This window comes from Muntiacus reevesi, chromosome 10 (assembly GCF_963930625.1).
Source record: "Muntiacus reevesi chromosome 10, mMunRee1.1, whole genome shotgun sequence".
Taxonomy (NCBI): domain Eukaryota; kingdom Metazoa; phylum Chordata; class Mammalia; order Artiodactyla; family Cervidae; genus Muntiacus; species Muntiacus reevesi.
Genome location: NC_089258.1, coordinates 62,811,711 through 62,828,439, shown reverse-complemented (window position 1 = coordinate 62,828,439; position 16,729 = coordinate 62,811,711). Strand labels below are relative to the sequence as shown.

General features: G+C 35.1%; 1 protein-coding gene across 5 annotated transcripts in view; it reads left to right on the top strand.

Annotated features, from left to right (window-relative positions):
• TUSC3 (tumor suppressor candidate 3) overlaps positions 1 to 16,729 on the top strand; it is a 216,965-nt gene that overhangs the window by 172,951 nt on the left and 27,285 nt on the right. For 3 of the 5 annotated variants that reach the window (XM_065947258.1, XM_065947257.1, XM_065947256.1), the window contains one exon: positions 14,287 to 14,350. The exons of the other annotated variants lie outside the window; for them this stretch is intronic. In XM_065947258.1, coding sequence (XP_065803330.1) covers positions 14,287 to 14,350 — 64 coding nt within the window. The remainder of the gene's footprint in view (positions 1 to 14,286; positions 14,351 to 16,729) is intronic. 5 annotated transcript variants of the gene reach the window in all.

Below are 16,729 nucleotides of genomic sequence, written 5' to 3'. Positions count from 1 at the left end.
GCCAGTATATTTTATCTTTTACTGAAAATGTTTTCCACTTTCAAAATTTTACTTGACAATTAGTTATTCTGTTTGAGAATTTTTTTTTAAATTATACCTTCCTTCTCCCCCCAGTTTGATGCAGTCAGGTTGTTACTAAATTTTTAGGAACTAAAAGTAAATCATAAATAAGAAAGTACAAATATATATTGCTGTGATTTGTTAAAGAAAACATTGCAGTAGCCACAATATGATATATTAATTCTAATTAAGTAGGATAAATTAAAATTGTGCAGCCATTTTAAAAAATATTTTCAAGAGGAAAAAAATCCCATTAAGTTGATTTGTAGCACTTATATAAATGATGCTGCTAGGACTGAATATATTTTGTGTCATTTATACTCTTTTTGGAAAATATTTTTTATTCTATCGAAGACAATCATGTAGTAACTTCCTTGAAAAATAAGATTAGAGGGATAAAAGACTTTTAAAGGTTATCTAATTCACTCTGTCTTCAGACATGATATATATATATATATATTTAAGCTCCTTTCTTCAGAATGCCCATGTTGTCTATTTGTTTAGCACATTAGCTTCATGTTTTCATTTTTTTCTCTTTAAATTCTGGAACCTACTTGTTCATTTCACTTAAACTGCTCACTTGGGAACTACCTGAAACCTCATCAAAATTTGTAATATTTCTAAATCCAAGCTCTCGAACTTGCAATTAATATCATTGAATTCAATTTCTTCTCTTCTCTTATTCCTTCTTATTCTGCTGTTCCGTCTTTGTCCATTTTCTTTGCTTTCTCATATTTTCTGTTCTCTCACCCACTTCCAAGGGACTTAACTGGTCCCCAAGAACATTAAGATCAACCTTTCTTCAGAATCTCCATCCTCTTTCAACCATATCCTCCTTGTCAATACCTTTTCCTGTTAAGGTCTACTGTCTACTTGGTTGCCACTTGAAGATATTTTGGAAGATCATAAAGTTTGATTTAATGTATTCCACATGGTTTGTTGCTGAAGTTTCTCAGTAGCACACCTCTCTCCTGGTCTTTGCAGTCATAGCATGACCTAATTCCCTATGTGAGGGTTGTCTGTGGCCACGATCTCAGTTCATGTCTCATCACTCCCAGTGTCGTTCCGTCTGGCTCCTGTACCCAATCACTCATCTGAAAATCACACTAGTTCACCAGGGATTTCCATGTTGTTAAATACCAGATGGACATTTTTCAGTCATATAAAAAATCTGATTTGTACCTAGCATTTGCAAGCAGCTCCTTAAAAAAATGTAGAACTACCGTATGATCCAGCAGTTCCACTACTGGGCATATATACAGAAGAAAACCATAATTTGAAAATAAACATACACCACAGTGTTCATTGCAGCACTATTTACAATAGCCAAGACGTGGAACCAACTGAAATGTCCATCGACAGAGAATGGATAAAGAAGATGTGGTATATAAATACAGTTGACTATTACTCAGCCATAAAGAAAATAATGAAATTATGCCATTTATAGTAACATGATTGGAACTAGAGATGGATGGAGTTAAAGATGATCATAGTAAGTAGAGTAAGTCAGAGAAAGATGAATATCATGTGATACCACTCGTGTGGAATCTAATTTTTAAAAATTATAAATGAACATATTTATGAAACAGACTCACAGACATAGAAAACAAACGTATGGTTACCAAAAGGGAAACTTGGAGGGATGAGATAAATCAGGATCTTGGGATGAACATACACACTGTTATATATAAAATAGATACTCAATTAGGGCCTACTGTATAGCACAGGGAACTCTACTCATTATTCTGTGATGACCTATATAAGAAAAGAATTTTAAAAAAGGATGTGTATGTGTCTATGTATTTGTGTGTATAATTGAATCACTTTGCTCTATACCTGAAACTGACATTGTAGATCAATGTATTCTGATAAACTTAAAATTAAAAAAAAATAACGTCAAAGATACTCTGATGGAAAAATAAACAATCAGTAAAATGTCATTTCAAATTTCTCCCTGTAGTGTTAGCTTTTACGAAAGAAATGCTGCCTGATAATAATGAAAAACTCATGGAAGAATTTTATTATAGATATGATGGAAAGACTCTTATTTGTTTCTGTTTATTTTTCCAGACAATATTTCTTTGAAAATATACCTCTTTAGAACGGACATAAAATTTGCATACAGGAAATTGCAAAGTCTTAAATCTATAGTTTGAGTTTTGACTGGGCTTAACTATCCCAATACAAAATCTGTGAGTGCCTGGTTCCCCCCTATTGTGTATTTTTGATAAGAACAAATCTGAGTAATTTATCATGAATTAGACAGTTTTTAAAAAAGAGGAAAAAGTACAGTTAAAAGAAGTTTTTAGACTTTAAATCAATCCTGTATACTTACAGTGTCACAAACTCTTAATATGTGAGGCTAAGTTCACATTTTGATATTTGCAGTCTCTCAGGTAAGATTTTTTAAATTGATAAAGAAAAAGCACATGTTGTAAAAGTGGAATTATATACAAAGAAAACAATTTATGTGTAAAAAATTAAGTACATATAAATACTCCCTTGCAAATACTACTACACAAGAACATTTGTAATACATTACTAATGATGGAGGGCTTCCCTGATAGCTCAGTTGGTAAAGAGTCTGCCTGTAATGCAGGAGACCCTGGTTTGATTCCTGGGTCAGGAAGATCTGCTCGAGAAGGGATAGACTGCCCACTCCAGTATTCTTGGGCTTCCCTTGTGGCTCGGCTAGTAAAGAATCCACCTGCAATGTGGGAGACCTTGGTTCGATCCCTGGATTGGGAATACACTTTTGAAATCTCTGGAGAAATATGATTTTTAAAATTATGTGCTTATAGTACATACCAATAACCACCAAATATCAATGTTTACTTGTTAAAATTTTTATTGGCAAAAATTGCTTACTAAAAAATTATAATTTAATGATCACTCTAAATTTGAAAAGAGTAAATTGTGATTTTATTAATTTTAAGTAACATTCACTCCACACAGTTGTTTAAAACATCACTTTTTCTCTAGGATATATATATTTCCTGAGCTTAACTGTTCTTTATGCTATTTTGAAGAATTTAGCTTCATTTGTTTAGCTTCATCTAAGATGCTAAAAATAGTTATTAATAAATGCTCTAGATTTTTTAAAAATTCCTAAATTACCCTAAATATACAGAGTCTTGCAATCATTTCACATTTTACTTTAGGGTTTAACAATATTTTGTATTTAAATTATTTTAAAATATGTTGAAGCAAGTATTTGAGCCTGTTCTCATTTTTAAAAAATTGAAATATTCTGTATTCTACAAGTAATATATCCTTTTTCCTGAGACAGTATTATTCATGTGAGTTTTGAGTCTAGAATCCTAACATTATAAATCCATATGTGAGTAAGATACAGATGAAATGTTACAGATAGTATTATAACAGTTTAAGGGTATTAACTATTCATTACCCAGAGGCAAAGTTATCTAGCAGTTTTATTAAGAGAGGTAGAATTAGAGTTGGCATTAAATCATGCTAAATTTTGGTTACCCAGTAAGAATAAAGATTGCTCCTTGATATTGATCAGAAAGAAAAAAATGGACCAGCCTTAAGAAAACCCATACAGGGGTGAAAACGAGGATAAGATGTTTGGGGACCATAATTTTTTGAGCTGTAACTTTTAAGGGAAACAGTGTCAGGAAAAGTGTGCTTACTGTGGCGTCCCAGCCAGTCTCCCTTCAGACCCCTCCCCGTCCTCTGTTAACTTCCTGTCACTGCCCACCTGTCTAAAGTCCAGCATGCCTAACACGTCAGCACAGCCCCTACTGAAACACCCTGTCTGTAGTTAACCATCTCTGCAGCCTCTTCCTTTCATTTCACCCTGCAGTAATTTCACCTTTTATATTTCTCTAGAACTCAGTGAACACAGAGCTAAATTACAGAGTCCTTACTAAATACCCTATAATTTAGTAGCTAATTAACTTCTGATCTGTTCACTCCAGTAGCAGTTCTCCATAAGAAAGATACAATTATTATCCCGATTTACAAAGAGGCTACTCAAGCACAGACTCAAATGTTGCTTTACTAATTCTAGAATATTAAGCACACTGCCCTTATTTTGTCTGTATGGTTAGAGATCTCCGTGTGCATGTTCCCATGTTTCTTTTTCAGCAAAAAAAAACACCATGTTTTTTGCATGTACTTGTTTTCTCATGTTATGGAATATAACATTTCTCACTTTAAGCACTGACTAGATAGTCGGCTTGATTGATTAATTGATTGATTCAAAAGTGTTTGACTTCACTGCCAAGAGCTGTGGCCTCTAAGCAGTTTTAAATTCTCAAAGGTTTGTGAGCAGTAGACTGATGAAAGTGGAGATTTTGTAAGATTTAGCTAGAAATGAGAGATTAGAGACTAAAGATTAGAGTGCCCATAATCCAAGTATGATATGATAAACATTCATACACAATCAGTTGTGTCAAAGTAATAGAAAAAAGGCAAATACAGGATAGGAAGTGTTCACTGGCATTATGATTGATGCAGGCAGAAATGGTAAAGTTGAAACTTGGATCGTTAGAAGATTGGTTGCATTATTGACAGAAGCACAGAAGTCTGGCCAAGATAAATAATTTTGTGCAGAGAATAGTGACATGTTTGGAAAAAATTTGGTTTTAGAGTGTTAGGACATTCAAGTGGGATATTAAAGTAGATATACCCAATCAGTGGTTACTCCATAAGATGTAACACTATAGACCTGGCTAAGTAGGAGTCTTTCATACCAAGAGCTGTTGAATTGAAGAGTATGAATCATCTAAAAGAGAAAGTGTGAGGAGAGAAAGGAACATCAAGGACAAATGATGTAACTTCTCTCTTCGATATTTCAGTTATAGAGCCCTTGCTAATTAAAATACGTTACCATTTTTACAATGGCCCTATATGCAGGGCAGAAGAAGAGACGCAGAAGTACAGAACAGACTTTTGAAGTCTGTGGGAGAAGGGGAGGGTGGGATGTTTCGAAAGAACAGCATGTATATTATCTGTGGTGAAACAGACCACCAGCCCAGGTGGGAGGCATGAGTCAAGTGCTCGGGCCTGTTGGGCTGGGAAGATCCAGAGGAATCGGGTGGAGAGGGAGGTGGGATGGGAGACCAGGATGGGGAATTCGTGTAACTCTATGGCTGATTCACATCAATGTATGACAAAACCCCCTGAAAAATAAAAAATAAATAAATAAATAAATAAATAAATAAAATACGTTACCATTTTTAGTGACCTCTTTATTTTAATAAGCCAAAATATATAAGTGAGTATGTAGATTTTGTTTTAAATTGATGTCTCAATTTAATGTTCCATATACTAGTATTAATTGTATGTTATTTATATATACATATAATGTATTTTATTTTTATTTATATTCATTGGGCTTTTCTCCCCCTCTGCTTCCCTGTCCCCAAGACACACACGTGTGTGCACAAACACTAGGCTATAAACCCCATGTGTGTGTGTTAATCACTCAGTCGTGTCTCTCTGTGGCCCCATGGACTGTAGCCCACCAGGCTCCTCTGTCCATGGGATTCTCCAGGCAAAAATACTGGAGTGGGTTGCCATTTCCTTCTCCAATAAACCACATGAGGCCAGGGACTTTTGCTCTGTTCACTCTTACCTCAAGTGCCTAGAAATGTGCCTATCACGTATTAGACATTCAATAAATACCAGCTGAATAATAGAAATAACGATAGCCAGCATTTCATGAAGGCTCACTTCATGTCACACTTTTCTGAATGCTGCTATTTAATTATTACAGCATCCTTGATTTGCTGATGCAGAAACTGAGGTAGGGCAGTTAACCCCCCACCTGCACAGCAGCCTGGCTTGTAGCCAGAGTTTCCAGGCGTCAGTGTGGTGCTTCTGCTGAAGATGATCGCTGTGTTTGGTTCTGTGAAGTTTTCAAGGGAGAATCAGAAACTGTGTATTAGATACAAAATACTAATTATATAGCTGGATTCACATTGTTAGTATACTGATTAAGTATAAAGATAAACGCTACAGATTTGAAGCTTTCAAAGTAGTAAGCTTAAAGAAACAGAAAATCACACCCAAGAATTCGATGTCTCATTTCGCAGATTAGCAGGCTCAACCAGACCCATCCATCATGAGTTAAACCCATTCTCAAGGCCTACAGATCCAGGGTACTGTCAACAGTGTTATATGGGTCTAATATCTGAGTCCTTATCAGCGTCATTTTCATTTCTGAGACAGGTTTCATTTATCATCCCATTATGCTATATTTCACATCAAATGTCAAGATAAAGTCTCTAATGTCAAAGATTTAGAGGCAGTGATTTTCCAGACTTGTTCATCAGAATGCAGTGATCCTGGACACCCGGAGAAAATGGATGACACTGGACTTTGAAAGCAGTTGGCATTAGGTGAACTTTAGAGAGAGTATCACTCTAAGACAATATGCGAGAAGTTTCAAGGATATGAACTAAAGGCATCTGAAGAAACGGGACTAGAAAAACCCGTCACAGCAGGTAGTGGGATCCCGATGATGCAGTGGGATCCAGACTGAGCAGCGTTTCACTCAGGTCGCAGTCAGCGAGGAAGAGACAGAAAAATGCCAGGTACAGACAGTGATCAGAGAAGTATCAGTAGACACACTACAAGACTCACATTAAGGAATAATTGCCGAGCATCTCAGGGTGCTTTCATCCACATGAACATGCTTTCATATAGAAGGTTATCAGAGAATTATCATGTGAGCACTGAGAGGGAAGATGGGAATATCCATTTTCACAGATAACCCGAAAAAGAAAAATACGAGAGATTATGTTCCAAAAGAGTGATCCTTTTTTTGCTTATTTTTTGTTTAAATTCATTTTATAGACTTATCTTGATAATAACATCTTTTTTATCACCTTAAATAGACCCATAAGTATCAACAACAACAAAAAATGATCTGTACCAGGAAAATGAGTTAAAGAGAGGTTAAATGACTTTCCTTTTTTGCAAAGTTAAAATAGGGCAGAAAAACTATCTTCCTTGTGCATTTCTTACTCCAGTCACAGATGCAAAATATTTAGTGATATGAAATGTGTGATTTTACTTTTTAACACAGAATAATGTGACTTTTAACCTTCCTGCTACATTAGTTGTATTTTGTTGTTGTTGTTCTTGTACTTTAGATAACAGTTATAACAACATGAGAATAGTAATGTTCCTTAATGGTGATTTTTTTTCTGAAAGATAAAAAGGAAAAAAGCCCATATATACTTTTACTCTATTATACTTTTCATATATATCTAATATGACAGAGATCCCAAAACATTTGCATTGTAGATTTACATATTCAGTGTATCTCATATCAAAAGCTATTCAGTTGAGTTTTTAAAATGAAGAATCTAACAAGTAACTTTTCATTTTGAACTTACTACTTTAGTTACCAAAAAAATTCCATAAGAGTAATTCTACTAAGCATTCCAGGTTTTCTTTCATTGATGAATAGAAGAATTTATAAGTCTAGAAATGGACAGTCAAGAAAATATTAATTACTAAAATGTACTTAGAAGCTGAGTCATAGGACCTTTTAAGTCAACCTCTGCTGTACGCTTGTAAGAAACAGGCATACTATGTTGTCATATATTTAACCTCTCAACATTGTGAAAGCACAGTGAATATGAGAAGCTCTCATCAGTCATAGTATCGGTTTTGTTAAAAAACCAGAAGGTGTTTCTACGAGCACAGTTTGTCCCCAGTAGCTGGCCCACTAGTGTCTGGGCTTTAGGGTAGTTTTCTAGTCTTTTCAGAATTTTCCAGGCCTGCCTGCACTGTGTGTTCTCACTGCCTGACCTTCCAGGGAGGAGCAGTTACGATGAACTGTTTCAGCATATTCTGCTTAGAATTTCCTTAGAATTGATTGGAGCTCTGTGTTGTTACTTGTTCTCTCCCGTACCTCCCCTGTTTACAATACCTGAACTGCCAATCTTATTGTCACTGTGAATTCAGGCAAAGCTCATAAGGGGAGGTGTATCTCCACTGTACTAGCGGGGCTGACGCTTTTTGTAGAGTTTGAATAAGACCAATCATACCTACCTAGCCTGGGGAAATCCACCACAGTGGCATTCTTTGCCATCTGGACTTAGGTAATCCCTATTTATCTCTCTTACTTCAGGCAAGTCCAGAAGGACTTGGCCGAGCTATTGTCTGATCTGTATCACACCTGCTGTTTAGTGTTACAGCCTTGTAAGGACCAGTGCTTCCTCAGAGAAGTTTATCTAGTTTGATGCAGAAGAAGAAAACCTCAAAGAAAGGACTGGGAATATGTAACTGTGCCTTAAAGAAAGGACTAGGAATATGTAACTATTGAGAAATAGAGAAATCTTTAATTAGACTGTCAGAGTGCTAAGTACCTCGGGATTTCCACTTGTTATGCACCAACAGTGGTGATCCAGACACTCCCATTTGCCAACAGAAGCCTGCCCACCTGCTGCTGGCTCTCACACTGTTTTTACTAAAGACTTAAGTAATTGGTTCCAAAGATCATAGTATCATACAGTAGGAAGGTCATAGAATGCCTCTGAATACTTCCGTTATACTTAACACTAAATAAAAGAGTATATTTTGTCTTAACAGTTCAAAAAAATCTCTTCCTGGATGTTTGTCTTCTCACAAAGAAACTGAGAAAGAAAGAATAAAGATTACTTCCTTTTAGTATTCTGGGTGCCTAAGCACACAAAGGAGACTCAGGACCATGGTGTCATTACTGCATTCCTAGGAACTTGTATATTTTAAAATAGCATCTTCTTTATTTAGAGTTATGTGGTTAAAAAAAAAAAAAAGATTGACTATCATATATGAAAAATGGATCCCTCTCTGTATGTAGGCTTTGATCAGGAAAGCAGTTGCTCTTCTACTGGCAGATCTTAAATAGCCAAGATTAAAGACACAAGTTTATTTAAGAGCAATGAGGAAACTCATTTGACTTCTTGGAAGTCCTGCCAAAGGAAATACAAGATTTTTCTCCTACATTCTGTCTCATGTTGATAATAAATCATCATGTTTTCTTTTTTTGCTGTTACAGTACTTCTGTTGCAGAGTGAGAATCATATGCTAGACAGTTGAGAGATTATCACTTAAATATTTTCTTAAATTTTATGTGTCTGCTGTCCTTGTACTGGCAGATAGTAAACAAGGTACAGAAAAAAGCTGAAAGGATTCAGACGGGTAATTTTTTCTGACGTATACATGAAGGGAAAGAAAATGAACAGAAATAAAGTTTACATTTCGTACTGATGAGTCCAGCTGCATGAAAAGATTGAACGGAAAGAATCACGTGATAGTAAAAGATAATCACAGTAGCGTTTGCTCTGGCTATTGACAAGCTCTTGGTTCATTATTTTAAAATGAAAGAACGAACCAAAAGTGCTTTTGTGGATTTGATGTTAAGCTGAAAGTGGCATTTGGATAACACCAGACAATATAAAATCTTAGTTTTTATTCACCATTTTCTTGATGTCATAAAATGTTGTTTTTTAGTCAGTCATGTCCGACTTTTGCAACCCCATGGCCTATAGCCCACCAGGCTCCTCTGTCCATGGGATTTCCCAGGCAAGAGTACTGGAGTGGGTTGCCATTTCCTTCTCCAGGGGATCTTCCCAACCCAAGGATCAAGTTCTTGTCTCCTGGATTGGCAGGCAGATTCTTTACCACGGAGCCACCAGGTTTCATAAATGCTTCTTTTTAAAATACGTTAACAATTTGTCAGTGATCAAAATTCAAACTCACATCTCTCTGGGATTGGTGTGAGCACACTTTTTTTTCCCCCTTGTAAGGAACTTATGCCGAAGCAAATGGAGACCAGTGTGTATTTTATCAGTGAGTAGGGGAAAGTAACACTTTGGGCTTTCCTGGTGGCTCAGATGGTAAAGAATCTGCCTGCAGAGCAGGAAACCTGGGTTCAATCTCTGCGTTGAGACAATTCCCTGGAGAAGGGAATGGCTACCCACTCCAGTATTTTTGCCTGGAGAATTCCATGGACAGAGCCTGGGGTTGCGAAGACTTGGGCATGACTGAACGACTAACACTTTTCAGGGAAAAATAACTAGTTTGAATCCTATTATTAATGTCTTCACAAGAATGACTTCCTGCCTTTGTATATTACCTGATTTTGTACTGTGCTTATGTTAGTATCTTTAGTTTTGCTCCAAAGTCCATTTAACTGAAAGTCAGCTTCTGTCGCTGACTTATGTTAGTATCTTTAGTTTTGCTCCAAAGTCCATTTAACTGAAAGTCAGCTTCTGTCGCTGAGTAGGGAAGATCCACTGAAGAAGGTCATGGTAACCCACTCCAGTACTCTTACATGGATAATTCCATGGGCAGAGGAACATGGTGGGCTACAGTCCATGGGATCACAAAGAGTCAGACACAACTGAAGCGACTTAGCACGTATGCACATGTTTTACGAAAGTTAATCAAACACATGGGTTTTTCCTACCTTCCTTCTGCCCCAAGGCTTATAAAGTTAATATTGGTTTATTAGAAACTTAAATAAGAAGTTTTAAAAGAAAATTTCACTGGCAGGAGAACCCAGATTTTATGCCTAGTCCTAAGTATTTTACATGCAGTACTTATTAATAATTCATTTCTCACATTTTGTTTTTTCATTACACAGTTGAACAATTTGAAGTTTAGAGTAATTTTCAAGGTCACCCTTGAGGCAGATCCAGGATAAAGATACCAACTCAGACATTTTAATTGAAACGTAACAACAATGTTGGTCTCTATTGCTCATTAATATTTTCAGAACATTATGTTTATAAAAGGACTCCTTAATGATCACTCACTACCAACACAGTTTTAAAATAATATTGAAAAAGCAGAGTAATATTGATACCATCTTCCCAAGAAGTCAGGAACAATGTGGATGGACCTGAAGACTGTATACACAGTGAAGTAAGAAAGAGAAGAACAGATACCATATATTAATGCATATATGTGGAATCCAAAAAAAGTTGGTGAAGTTGATCTTATTTCCTAAGCAGAAATAGAGACATAGAGAACAAATGTATGGAGATGAAGAGGAGAAAGGGGGTGGATGAAGTGGCAGATTGGGATTGACATATAATATACTGTTAATCTTCTGGAGAAGGAAATGGTGACCGGCTCCAGTATTCTTGCCTGGGAAATCCCTCGGACAGAGGAGCCCGGCCCATGGGATTGCAAAGAGTTGGCTATGACTGAGCACACACGCAGGCCTGTATACCTAATGCCGATCCACTTTACAGGGGATACTAACACACTGTAAAGCAATTATACTCTGATAAAAATAAAAATTCTACATTATAAAAAGGGAAGAGTTACATGGAACGAGGTTTCTTTCCTCCTTGACATACACTGTATTTAGCTTAATTTGCATTTTCTTTTCTGATACTCTTGTGTAAGAGAACTATTATATTTAAGTTACTAATTTTTGTTGTTACGTATGTTACTAAAATTAAGCATATTATTCAGATATATTATTTATATCATTATGCTATGCAAACTTCAAATAAGATATAATGATTAATTTTCTGATAATTTTTAAGACCTATTCTTTTTGGTTCATATGCTCTATGAAGTAAGTGTTCAATTGACTGGACAAGAAAAAATGTTTATATTAATGGTTTGTCAAAATAGATCTCCATGGGAAAAAAGATATATATCCTATATCAAAAAGCATGCAGATTTTCTCCATTGCACTTGTAAGTGAAGTGAAGTGAAGTCGCTCAATCCTGTCCGACTCTTTGCGACCCCATGGACTGTAGCCTACAAGGCTCCTCTGTCCATGGAATTTTCCAGGCAAGAGTACTGGAGTGGGTTGCCATTTCCAAGTTAAAGAAATATTTAGGATTAAACTTCCATGAGTTGCTGACATTTCCCTGGTCAGAGTTAACAAAAATCACAGGTGGAAAGAATATAAATGAACATCATGCTTGCTAAAGCTGTAAAGGAATTACTCAGTGTTCCTTCTTCCAAAATATTTTCAAAGTACATGCATCAGTTAAATACATGTATTAAAGACTAGCTTAAAATGGTGAGCTTAGTTAGATTTTAACTGTGTTAAGCACTGCTTTAGGTAACCCTGTAAATGAAACATACCCTCCAAGGTCAGCACCTAAGACCTCTAGAGTGCTTGTTTGTTCTTTTATTCTTGTGTTTGCTTTTCTGACTTGTATATGTGCCAGTAATGTCTCTTGCACCTTGGTAGACAAAATGTGTTCTCACAGTTTGAATGTGGAAGCATTTTTTTGGTTTTGTTCGTTTCGTTTTGTTTGCTGTTTTGTTACACTTGATATCCCCATTGCCTAAATCAGTGCATAGTGTCTGCACTGTGGTTCTAATCCAGGCAAACTTCCTCACAGTTGTCACATACATCTGGGCATCTTATTTTGTGTTGTTATAGTCAGATACTTCAGTCAGTCACATAAATGTTGATTTTTAATTACTTTCATGGTCAACATTTAACTGCGATCACCAGTAAAAACTTTTATAAAACTTTCCACTAGGTTTTCTTCTTGTCCTTTGGTAAGTTATTATATGATGGAAAAGGCATGGACCTTGGAGGCCAAGCCCAAGTTGCTCTCCAAATTTCACCAGTTACTAGTTGTGTGATCTTAATTTAGTTAATTTCTCTAAATCTCATTTTCCTCGTTTGGAAGATAGAATAATAATATCTATTTTATATAGTTATTAAGAAGATACAATGGGATAATCTATATGAAGCATCCTGTCAAACGTCCAGCAAATAACTAAGTATCGATAGTATAGTGAATATGAGATCAGGATCTGAAATCACACAGACCTAATTTCAAATCTCAGATTTTACACACAGCAGATGTGAAAACCTAAGCAGTTTTTCACCTCTGTTTAGTCTCAGTTACCTTAATGATTAAGTGGCTGTAATAAAAATACCTTTGTTATGACTGTTAGAATTAAATGAGATATTGCATGTAGAACTTGTGTTAAACACAAAATGAGTGCTTAATAAATGGTAGTTGTTACTAGTACTTGGTATCGTTGTATTTGGTATTATCTATGCTGCTATAGTTATTAGAATAATAAAACCTTCATTTCTGTGATATGAAAGTCTTAGTTTCTAGTCAGACTTAAGGTAATATCAAACACATTGCTTATAGTATTTGTATTGCTACACTGTTGTCAACATAGTAATATTTAATAAAATAGAAAATATGTGATAGTATTCCTCATAAGCTATAATGTAAATAAACCACACATGGCTATTTTTAGTTGGTTTGCTTGAAGCTGTTGTTTAAAAATTTATCCAAATACACCTTTGAATGAGGCAGCTGCAGTATGAATGATTGAGAAATTAGAGATGGAAACAAAGGTAGCTTAGACTGAAGCACCAAGAGCAGTCTCTACGTGAAAATACCAAGATTGAATTGATAGCAATACACACAAGACTCTGCATGCTTCAAAAAGATCATAGGACTCAGTTAATCCAGTTCCTAGTTTTATGGAAGAGGGGATATTGAATATCTGAGAGATTGGGTGTCATGCCCAGGGTTAAGGACAAGAAGGAATAATGTCCTGACTTTTAGTTAAATACTCTTTCCATTAAAGCCAAACTACTGTGGGAATCAGGTTTTCAGAAGCAAAATAATCCTGCATGGAAACTGTTGTCAAATTTCTATAATTGATTGGTATCAACTAATACAGTTCTTACCAGGTATAGGAAGCTGTATCTTTCTCAATAGGATGAAACAGTTTTAATAATTATGTTTTGAAAAAATCATTTTAAAATAAATGCATTTATAAAGCTATCTCCTTAATTTAAAAACTTTGATAGTGTAGAAAAGAGTCATATTAACTTCTGATTGGTCATTTTTCATTTAAAGGATGTAGAGTCATTAATCTTAGTTCCTCTAATCTGTGCCTTACACTATATTAAGTACATTTTACGGAGGCTCTGGAAGAATCATTACAGTTTGTGTATGTTTTTGTGGTAAACCTTTTAACAAATTATACTAAGTTTACTTCTGATAGTAGGTTGCTTTCTACAGTTGACAGTGACATCAGCCACCAGCGCTTCATCTTCTACTTCTAGTTAACTAATAATTATTTTATTCAAAAGTAACTAATTATTTCATTCCAAAACCATAAATAGGAGCTTAATTCATAGCTTTATCCATTGTTAATCTTCAAGGTATAGAATTATACAAAGAAAAAGCTGCCAAAACCCTGCTTTTCCCCAGATTGTAATTTTTGCTTCTCTGTCTTGTTTTATAGAGCTACATTCATGGGAGCAGCCAGGTCCAATTCGTGGCAGAGTCACACATTATTCTGGTACTAAGTATCCTTTAAAATACTGATGGGTTGATAAGAACAAAGCAGAGCTGCATGCTATCAAACTGATTTTTTTCCTAACAAATAATCAAGACTTTTGAGACATTAAATTTGAAACTTTACCTTGTGACTAATTTTCCAATTCCTATGCTATTTTCTCTTACCATGTAATTTTTAAAATTCTAAATCATTAATAGGTTATAATTTTCTCTTTTTTTTTTTTTTTACTGACTATTGAATTTTGAAGTATAGATTTTGATTATCTCTGGCTAGAGTTTTTTGTGATGTCTGTATGGTTTTCCCCTTTAGAATTTTAATGGGGAAGGAAGAAAAGTGTTATATAAAAAGCAGGATAAAGAAATTATCTTAGTTCCCTTAAATGTTATAGTAAGTGAGAGAGGAAGATTTAGGATAATTAGACATCTTTTTGGAACATGGAAGACTAAATGTTATGAATCAGATAATACGGTACAATTTATGGTTTAGAGGTAGAAGGGTAAAGACAGCAGAATAGCAAAGAGGTATGATACATTTTTCAAACAAATTAGACATATTACTAGAATGAAGTAAGGTTAATTTTGGGGTAAATTTTGTACTTTGGGGGAACACTGACATTTGTGTGAGTCCTGTGGAAACATTTGTATGTTAAGTTTATAATGTTGAATGTACTGAGTCATTGTCAGGATCTAAAGTGTGCCTTATAGTGTCATTTATAAAATTTGATTACTCTGCTGATTACCAAGATTCATCTTCAGATAAAGCAGTCTAGACCCTGTTTTCTAGTATCTGATATAACCATAACTATTTAAACCTTTAAGGATTCTTAGAACTCTCCTAGAGCAAAATCTCATTTTATAGCTAGGAAAACTAAACCCCACAAAATTTAATTGCCTTGCCTTAGTTTGGAGAAAGAACTGAATTTTTTCCTAGATATACATACCTATGGTACAGGTTAACTTACAGACTAGGCATGGTAAGGGAATATCCGAACTGTCAGCATCACTACTCTTGTGCTTTGGGGCCACTATTAAGTAAACAGCGACCCCACAACAGCTGATCTGGTAACAGGATGGCTGCTGAGTGACGACCGAACAGGTAGTGAACACAGTGTGGGCACTCTGGACAGAGGGACATCCGGATGGAACAGGGCAGAAAGATGTGAGATTTCATCATGCTGCTAGAATGGCATTTGAATCTTACTTTAAAACTTACGAATTATTTCTGAACTTTTCCATTTAATGTGTTTGGACTGTGGGTAACTGAAACCATAGAAAGTGAGCCTGCAAGAAAGGGGAAATATGTATTGCAGGTAACTTTTTGGTTCTGTAGTTTTTCCTTTTTCTTTTCTATCTGTTTTCAACCCATGATGTAGCATTTTAGCAATATACTGCTTCCAAAGCAGCTATTAAAACATCAGAAATACCTAGCAAAAGGAATGAAAAGGTGTGTTGCGATCATCATTCCATTGTATGGCAGGAATTCCCCAAGGTTTCATTTCATGACTCATTGACCTCAAGCCGAGATTTAGGACACAAAGAAATTTTACAAACAGTATGAAGTCTTCCATGTAGATTTTTAACACTAAAATGTATTATCTTTCTGCTGCTAGTAACTATTTGTTGCTTTATTGCTGCTGTTCTTTTTATTTGCCTGTATCTATGAAAAGAGAAAATGTCTTAGAATGGTGGGCTCATTAAAATCATCAATGAAAGTTTAGAAGAAGCCACTATATAATAATTTCTGATTTTACTTTTACTTGGCAGAATTTACTAATTTTTTAAAACTTACTTTATAATCTTTTTTTTTTTTTTTTTTTTGTAATTTGCGTGTATGTTTTTATGTGGTGGTTTAGTGGCTGAGTCATGTCCGACTCTTGCAACCCCATGGACTATAGCCCTCCAGGCTCCTCTGTCCATGGGATTCTCCAGGCAAGAATACTGGAGTGGGTTGAAAAAATGCAAATTCCAGGTGGTAACTTCTTGTTTATCTTTGGAGAATATTTCTACCTTTTGGTTTTCTCTTCCTAATTTAGTAAGCCAGATCATTAGATGCAGTTGCTACATACAAAATTTTATTTTAAAAAAATCTAAGAACAAACAGATGGAGTCATTTGATGTCATAGGTTATAGAATGACATTTAGTAAAAGTAAGATTTTTCTCCCTGTTAGTAATGTTTTATTTCAGTACCCTATTTAGGAGGAAAAAAAAATTCCTAAGTTGTCTTTGAGAGAAAGGTATTTTTAAAAATAATAAAAAATGTTATGACATTTTAATAAGGAATATACGAACTAAAGCTAATATATAATTCTCTTTATTTTTCCAAGTAAAATATTTTTAAAATTTTTTTTCAATTATGTTTTAACACCTGTTGTAAATATATTTGCTG